This window comes from Rosa chinensis, chromosome 2, assembly GCF_002994745.2.
Source record: "Rosa chinensis cultivar Old Blush chromosome 2, RchiOBHm-V2, whole genome shotgun sequence".
NCBI lineage: Eukaryota > Viridiplantae > Streptophyta > Magnoliopsida > Rosales > Rosaceae > Rosa > Rosa chinensis.
In genome coordinates, this window is record NC_037089.1 from 44,232,255 (window position 1) to 44,241,804 (window position 9,550).

Here is a 9,550-nt window from a genome sequence, read left to right on the forward strand (position 1 = left end):
TTGCCCAATCTCTCTTTCTAAAGAATTCATAGACCTAGGTCTCACCATTGCAATACCTAGTGAGATCAATCTCCTTTTAGATCTAATTATCCCAAATATGGTTTTCACGTTATCTCTTCCTATTGGAGGCAATCCAAATTGAGGAGTACATTGTATCAAAGATGGATGATAATGGCTTGTGATCGATTGTAGGGTTGAGTATTTATTTGATTAGAAAATATAGAAAAATGGTAAACATTAAATTGTAGGAAACTTAGCGGTTGCTAGAAATATAGAGATTTTTATTTTCTCTCACCTTGCTGTCTTTAAAAGAATGATAGGATTAGGAAATCTGTTGGAGCAAAAAAAAAAAAAAAAAAAAAGCTCATTTTGCCCTAAACTAGAGAAACAAAAATAATTGGTAAGGTGTTGGAGATGTGCTTGAAGAGATAGGACAAACACTATGCCAAGATGTCTCACGCTAAGTTGTTCGCTCTTAGGTGGTAAACCGACCATTCCTACGAGCATATAGGGTCTAGTTCTAATATGGAGGTAAGTAACAAAAGAAAACATGTCCGGCCGCAACCACCAAACGTAAACAAGACGAGTAGCAACTAGCAAGCACTAGACCGAAATCCGAGAACCTCAAATCTAAGCCTAGCAGCCGCTTGCAAGACAGAAGAATAGGAAGCTTAAGGCTCCAACAAATAGTATTTACTCATTACACCCCTCAGTGGCATCGACCTCTACCAGGATCTTGACGTTCCATCAGAATGTCGGTGGCTTGTTCGTCAAGATTGTAGAAGTTTCTGCAATAACGAAGTTTACTCTTTTGACCACATGAGTGATATTGCGATTTTGTGGGCTTTGGTACTAATTTGATTTCTGGGTCACATAGTACATGTAGAACCCCAAGCACACGTCAGGCGTAGATCAACTCGACCCCAGCTAGAAGTTTGTCTTTCCATCGATTGAGTACAAGTTTGCAACAACGGTTTTAAGCATGATTCAATAACATTTGGCTTGATCTGGGATGGTGGAGTTGCTATGGTTACTAGAGACGTAAGCTAATAGAGGGGCGCTTTTTATAAAAAGCTTGGGTCTTTTTGGTAGATTTGCTTCATTAGGATTGGCGTGAGGTTTCTTGGCTTGACTTTGGGTTTGAGGTGTATCAGGATGGGGTATTGGTTTCTAAGACATGTTAGCTTCTCTATCACTTATATGCTTGAGTTTTAGCCCACAGAAGCGAACAAGTTTCACAATAGTCATTTAGTCGACCAATTTTTTTTTGAATAGTCGACTAATTTTTAATTGCTTGAGTGTGTGGGCAATTCAAGGTTTACCAGTTTGATTAAATGTTATTTGACACTTATAGGCTGCTGATTCAACCAGCCAACATGTCTTAATAAGTGGTGTTGTTAGATTGCTGGTTTGTTTAACCTTCAAAGTCAATGGGATTGAACCTAGAAAATTCATATATGTGTCATGTACGTCTCGTTCTAGTTTTTGAAATTAATTATTTGTTTATCAAAACAAAAGAAAAATCATTTAAATATTGAAAAAAAAAAATTTGGAACTTCAAAGTTTACAGAAATTAAGTTCGGGACAATGAGTAGAGAACCAATTGCGTGAGGCGGGGCGTTTTGCCCAAGCCTTGAGGCAATTTTGGGGCATAACCTTTCCGCACATTACCTTTTAGGGATTAGGGTTTATTTTCTAAAGAATTAGTGTTTAACATCAACTTCTTATTTGAGATAGAGTTCTACGAGGATTTTTATATTTACTTTTACGCATATAAACATATATTACTATACTATATAATAAATATAAAAGGGTTAAATACTGTTTACTCAATAAACTTTTATCCAAAAAATACTTCAGTCTCTGCCATTCTAATTTCACACGTTTACTCCTTGTGCTCTCAATTTTGGACCAATAGGTCTATTCCGTTACTCTTCGTCGAAAAACTCTGTTACATCGCTAACGTGACAATCAATTTCTTGTTGAAATGTTTATTATACCCTCAGTTCCTTTTTTTTTTTCTAATTTATTTTTTATTTTTTTGCTTTTTCTGTTTATATCTTCTTCTTCCACCTCTCTCTCCATGGCCATGGTTGATTCTCCAACACCATTCCCCTCAAAACTAACCACTCAAAAACATCAAAACCATACAATTAACATACCCTTGTTCCCCAAAACCTTAGAATCTAGTTAGGTTGACAAAACCAAACCACTGCCCCCACAGAACCAGAACTTCAACTCATTCAAAACCAAAAGCAAGCATCAATTACACTATCCCTACCTGAATTGAAATCAAGCTGCGAAATCCCAAACCCAAAGCGACAGGCACCATCCCAAATCCAAGGTGTTGATGCAGGTGGCGAATGGGGAGGGCAGTGTCAGGGACGCCGCAGAGGAGGTTGTAGGGGTGGAGGAGGGGACGGCGGAGGTCGATGCAGATTAGGGAGGAGATGCCGGATTTGGATGTTCTCTGTTTTCTGAATTATATTTTGGGTGCTTTCTGTTTTGGGGGCTAGAGCTATAAGGAAGAAAGTCAGATTTGTTGTTTGGTGGTTTGTTACTGGTTTCTCGGTGGGTATGTGGCCAAGTACATATGGGTGGACCTGGGAGGGATCTAGGGGAAGGGAGGTGGAGTTTCTGAGAGGATATGGCGGTGGAAGTGGCTCTAAATAAGGTGGGATGCAGACTGTGTCATGAGCTTGGGAAAGTGCAGAGTTTACGATGGGCCTCCCAAGTTCGGCCTCTCCTCCTCCTCCTCCCTCTCCCCGCGCCTCGAGGACTATGATGAGATTTTCGGTGCCTTCCACGCCTCACGCGCATCCTCGATTCCCATGTTCGAGGTCTTGGTCGCCGCCGCCGCCGACGACGACGACAATGAGGAGTTCTTCAATGTGCGTAGCTCCGGCTTCGACTACTCCGAGGTCTTCGGAGGCTTCGACGGCCTGGATTTCGCCGTCGCGTACGACAACCTGGTCAAGCAACCCTACCGCAGAGAATGTGATTCCTCCGACAAAGCTTGAACTCCAATAGAATCTGGGTCTCTCTCAGGAGGAGAGTCGAATCATTCTGTGAAGAACTAAAGCTTTACGGATGGAGATCCTTCCTATTCATTTGATGGCAGCTCTGAGTTTGGCATATCATATAACAAAGCTCTTAAAAAAAGACATAAGAAAGAAGAAGCGGGGTAGGTTGCAGAGGAGATGGAAGGAGATTTCTGGAGAAGAGAGAGCTGAAAGAAGGAAGAAGAAGAAGAGATAAAAAGGAAAAAGAAAAAAAAAATTAAAGAAAAGGTGAGGGTATAATAGATTTTTTGATGAACAATTCTCAGGTTCACCCCTTGGGGTGAAGCAGCATATTCACCCTCTCTTATGATTAATGCATAATAACTTTTTAATTTTCTAATCCAACCATTCAAGTTGTATAATGTAATACAAAGATTAGTTCTGTAAAAAATCAATCAAATTGAAGACTTTTTAATTATTCATTTATATGAAATACATGGACGGTTCATCATAATAGCCGTAAGTGTTGTTAGAACCGTCCATTTATTTGATTCAATTAGATAATTAAACGATTTCCGATTCGATTGATTTTTTACAGAGATGATCTTTAAATGCTAATTTAAGATATGGACCGTTGGATTAAAAATTTATTAAGTAAAAGTGAGTTAATCGATAACAGGGGTGAATATGCTTGTTCACCCAGGGGTGAACCTAAGAATTGTTCTTTTTTGATGCAGAAGAATTGCCACGTTAGCAATTTAACGGAGTTTTTGAATGGAGAGTAATGGAATGGACCTATTGGTCCAAAATTGAGAGTAGAAGGAGAAAATTTGTGAAATTAGAAAGACAATAACTGAAGTGTTTTTTAGGTAAAAATTCAGAGAATAAACAGTATTGTTAAAACTTATTATGATCTTCATATAAAAAAAAAGTTCTTTGATTAAAGGTAACATCAAAGCCCTTTGGTGAAGCCTCGCATGCCTTAAGCCTAACACGTGCCTCAAGGTGCTCTATTTAATTTAAACATTAGAACCAAATCAACCAATGACCATGGTGAAAGGTCCTTAGCCGAATTATTATAAACAAAGATCAGTCTTTTAAGGAAAAATTATTGACTAATCCTTCGTTTGTGTATGCACACAATTGTGATACAAATAAAAGAATTTTCCCTACCAAACAAACAAATAGAAATTAACAACTCCTTCAATAAACTCTTTGTTCAATAAAGCCGCAACCCCACACCCGCCACGGGGACGTAGACGGTCGGCAGTCGGCACAACATGCAGCCACGACATAGGGAGTGGCCGTTTAGACTAGATACCTCTAGGGTTTCTCAAGAAATTTATGGTGTGATATACACGTATGAACATGTTTACGAATAAATCCAAAAAGTATTTATAGCAAAATTATACTTTAATTTCACCCCTACTGAATCAAATTCACTGTCTCTCTAAATCTTCAAAACCATCTTCTTGACCATATGATTGAACCCTTCTGGAAGATCTTTCTCTACTAAGCATTCTTCTGAAAGAACTACTCAACCTCGAAATGGAACCACTATTTATTGCTTTACCGTCTTCCGATGTCTCTTCCGCACATGACAAGACGGAGTTCACCCGCTCCAACGGTGGAGCTGTGGCTGCTGCGCCGGCCACAGGACCCTCCCGTCGCTCCGGCTGGAGAGCCATACGGGGCTCCGCCTCCGTCCGGCAGATAGGGCAAGTGGTGTGAGAATTCAGCCACGTGTCTATGCATTGTGCATGGAAGCTGTGCTTACAATTGGGAAGCAACCTCGCCATTTCTTCATCCTCCAACATGCTCAGACAAACGGCACACTCGACGTCAGCATCGCCCTCATGACGTCCCTCACCCTGCACGCGCTTGTATAGGAAGACGGGCAAGGCGGCGATGACGGAGGGCTCGAGGCCCGTCTTGGGTGGCTCGGCGGAAGAGTGGACATGGGCCACAGTCGAACCCAGGCGGCGTAAGGCGGCAGCTCGCTGAAGAGACTGGCGTCTGAGGACGCATCTTGCGTAGGTGTGAAGGAGTACTACCAGCACAACCACGACGGATAATGCAACGATGGCGATGAGCATGATCTTGCTGTTCAAGTCATACGGGTCTTTATGAGAAGGGAACGGCGGCTTGGGAATATCATCGATTTCTTCGAGAAGGCGCATGATCGGATCTGTGTGAGAGGAAGAAGACATGGCCGGTTCTTCTTTGGTGTCTCAGACTTCTCTCTCTGGGATGGGGGGGGGGGGGGGGGGGGGGGGCTTATGAGAGAAGTGAGAAGTAAATGAAGCAAAACTATAACATTTGCTTTTATGTGGCTGAAGCTTTGGATCTTGTCGATCTTGGTTTTGGTATTTAGTGTGAACTTGTTAGAAGGGTAACGGACATTTGAGTTCTTTTGGAGAAAACAAGAGACAGAAACAAATTAAAGTAAACCGTCTCTAATTTAATTTCAAGATGGTTGACTGTTGAATGTTGACTTGTCCTTTCCTCCCCATTCATTATAATGTGTCATGTAAATTGTTTCCATGTTTCTTTTCAATTGCGCGCTTGGTTAAGTTCTTTGAAGGTGGGAAAATGCTTAGATATCCCCAATCAAATTGATAGAAGGTGCCTCTAAACTACTTGTTGACTGATATGATTACAAATGTAATGTGCCTGGAGGATTCGCTCTATTATGAGAGATTTCCCAGTTAGCTAGCTAACCTTCTACTGCACGTCTGGAAGATCCAATCAAAGCATCATGCTCTTTGTGAGCTGAATTTTATGGTGGACTTTTTGGATTGATGTCCCAAACTGCGGGACGGTTCAAGTTGTTGGGATGAAATCAGCTGTTCCCAATACACTATCTCTATTCTGTCTCCATGCATTCATTGATTAAGAAAATATTTTCTTAATCGTTAATTTGTTCCATTTTTTATTCTTTGTGGACCAATGAATGTATAGGGACAGAATGAGGATAGTGTAATTGGGGACGTACAACTGATTTCATTCCCCAAGTTGTTATGGGTGCTCATTTCTTCGATCATCGCTTTGAATTAGTAGTCCTTGTTTTGATTATCTTCTCTATAAAAAAAATGGGTCAGAGCAATAAACAAAAACTCACAAGGAGGTTTGGTAAAAGGCGGCAAAGAAAGTCAAAGATGCAATTGCTCTTTTCTTTGGACAATTAGCAATATATATTTATAAGATTAAAACAATACCAAACCCAAAAAAAAAAAATATATATATATATATATATATATAATAGAAGGTATGAACCTAGCTACGACCTAACCATGAGAAAACGTTCAATTATGTGATCTGCACGTCACCATATTATTCACTGGTGATTTGATATTTCATACATATGTATGGGTAACCTACCCAAACTATAAGTAACGAAGCAATAGACGATGGTCTAGAAACGTACTTCCGACCGGCCGGCCTCAATGGAAGAACAACGACGGCGAATGATAAAAAATGATCACAAATAGCTGACAAATTTGAAGTTAAGGTGCACTAATTAATTCTCCTCGTTACTAAATTTCTTTGAAAATAGTGGTATTCTTTTTCCTTTCTTTTTTCAAACTCTTATTAGTGCTTCTAGAATAGTACTTCCAGTTCGACCTAGCTAGCTAGCTTGTAGTTTCAAACGACGTAAAACCGGGGAGATAGACTTTGGTAGTTTGATTTAATGGCCTACAATACAACGTGAAAATGGGGGTATACGCACTTCCCAGATTTTCATATGAAGAAACAATACTTGACTTGAATAAATGAATAATGTTATCATAATACTTGATGCGTGTTTCTGAGTCAAGAAAGGAGACTTTAAATGGTCCTTCAGTGAAAGCTCCTTGGTCAAATATTAATCCCATGCAACTTTATTTCTTCGTTCATACGCGACTTTCGTGTGTATCACTTCTTGTGATGCACGCGCGCCTTGCCAGTACGTATTCTATACATGAGATGTTTTTTATTTATAAAATTTCTATTCACAAGAACCAAGAAGAACATAAATATTGTGGAGAAATAAAAGTTCAGTTGTAATAAAATAAAGATACATATATATGGTATTGAAGTTAGGGTAGTGTCTACAGAGTGTTTGATTTTTTTCACAAATTATGGAAAGGTTAGACTTTACAAAAGCTCGGCAAGTGTATAGGCTATGTCATAGAAAAAAGTCTTTGTTTCGAGGTGGTAGACAAGTAATATTAAAGAACTTTTAAATGCTCGATATAGGACTTTAAGTGTAGGCCTAATATAGACAAGGTAGAATTCGGAATTTCGGGGTTGTTTACAGAACGCTTGATTATATAGTTTATTATGAATGAGTAATTAAATAGATTGCTAAATTAATGTTTTTATCTATATGTAATAATAAATGTGTAAATTGATAATACGAATGTATATAAACTTTGTTTTCATGGTTGGAACTTAGTGGGAGTCTTGGTCATCACGTCATTTTAGAAATATACAACTGGGGGAGTGGGGACGTTATATCAAATCTCCGTGAATGAAAAAGAACAAGTACAACAAATTAAATCAATATAAAAAATTACATTCTAAAACATAGATATAAAATACTAATTATTAATAAGAGCTATTATGATGTGGTTCATTTTAGCTACTTTGATTGTTTCCATTAAGTATCATACTGTACCGCTCCTACGTACATGAATTTTGATAGGCTCTTTATATTTAAAGCCAGCTAAGTTCTAAGTATACCCAATATCTAAAAACTTAACCCTGAATTAATCGCTAATTCAAAACCCAGCTCAAAGCTCTCCTCCTCCAATTTGTTCTGCAGTCACCATTTTCATAGTCTAGCTCTCATTTCCAACAATGTTCTCCATAAATTAATAAGATGATGGTCTATTTTCACCAAATCTTTATATGCAATCTAAATGAGACTGATATAAGTTGTTAACATTTACTTGTTATATGATCATGGTATATTGTTTTTGAGATCTCGAAAATAGACAAATAAATTCACATCTATTGCAACCTACCTTTAAGATAATTAACATACAATTTTTTTTTCCCACCAACAGTGTCTGGAGACTTAGGTCACGAACTTACAGTCAAATAGCACAAGGTTGAGAGAATAAATTTTCTGATATTCGATTCATCTCACAGTGGAGGTCTATAAAGAAGATTACAGGAATACAACAGGTAAGTACTAACTACGCAATAATTACAATATATTCTATTCCTAACGTTAAGCCATGACTCACGCTAACACTCCCCCTCAAGTTGGCGCATACATATCAACCATGCCCAACTTGCTTAGTGAGTCATAAAACACCTTCCTGGAAACTCCTTTGGTAAGTATATCTGCAAGTTGCTCTTCAGTAGGAACAAAAGGAAAGCTAATAATTTTGGCATCTAGCTTCTCCTTTATAAAGTGACGATTAACCTCCACATGTTTAGTACGATCATGTTGTACTGGATTTTGTGATATGTCAATGGCTGCCTTATTGTCACAATACAACTGCATAGTACTTTTGAGTTTGAAAACCAAATCACGTAACATATTTCTTAGCCACAACAATTCACACACTCCGTGAGCCATACCTCTATACTCGGCCTCAACACTAGATTGTGCCACAACTTTCTGTTTCTTACTCTTCCATGTAATCAAATTACCTCCCACAAAGGTAAAGTAACCTGATGTTGACCTCCTGTCTGTAATATTTCCTGCCCAATCTGCATCTGTAAAGCCACAAACCTCAAGGATGTTATTGTGTTTAGAAAACAATACTCCCCTTCCTGGAGCTGACTTCAGGTACTTTAAAATTCTCATAACAGCATCCATATGACTTTCACTCGGGTTATGCATGAACTGACTCACCACACTCACTGCATATGCAACATCTGGTCTAGTATGAGCCAAATAAATCAAGCGCCCAACTAACCACTGATAGCGAGCTCGATCAGTAGGTACCTGATCTGGATACTCAGCTAAACAATGATTCTGCTCAATGGGAGTATCAATAGGTCTGCAATCCAACAAACCTGTCTCGGTTAGCAAGTCAAGAACGTACTTCGTCTGGCATAAGTAGATCCCTTCTCTCCCCCTGGCTACCTCAATTCCTAAGAAGTACTTAAGTTCACCCAAATCTTTCATCTCGAACTCAGAGGCTAGCTGTCTCTGCAGTCTATCCATCTCAACAGTATCATTGCCAGTGATTACCATATCATCCACATAAATAATTAGAGCTGTTACCTTCCCTTGTTGATGCTTGAGAAACAAGGTATGATCTGAGTTGCTCTGTTTGTAACCAATCTTCCGCATGAACAGCGAAAATCTCCCAAATCAAGCACGAGGCGACTGTTTGAGGCCATACAGAGACTTTCTCAATTTGCATATAAAATCACCAGGAGAAGCAACTACATACCCAGGTGGAAGGCTCATGTACACTTCCTCGGCTAACTCTCCATGAAGAAATGCATTCTTGACATCAAACTGTCGGAGTGGCCAGTTTAAACTAGCAGCAAAAGAGAGCAAAACCCGAATAGTGTTCATCTTGGCAACATGAGCAAATGTT

General features: G+C 39.1%; 1 protein-coding gene across 1 annotated transcript; it reads right to left on the bottom strand.

Moving 5' to 3' along the window:
• Nucleotides 1–4,189: 4,189 nt before the first annotated feature.
• LOC112188382 (E3 ubiquitin-protein ligase ATL41) lies at nucleotides 4,190–5,266 on the bottom strand. Its single transcript, XM_024327486.2, has one exon. The coding sequence runs from the start codon at nucleotides 5,210–5,212 to the stop codon at nucleotides 4,442–4,444; it is 771 nt and encodes a 256-aa protein (XP_024183254.1). The 5' UTR covers nucleotides 5,213–5,266; the 3' UTR covers nucleotides 4,190–4,441.
• Nucleotides 5,267–9,550: the final 4,284 nt, after the last annotated feature.

Excerpts from the sequence above, each read along its gene's own strand:
- LOC112188382 (XM_024327486.2), bottom strand. The coding sequence starts at position 5,212 with ATGTCTTCTTCCTCTCACACAGATCCGATCATGCGCCTTCTCGAAGAA.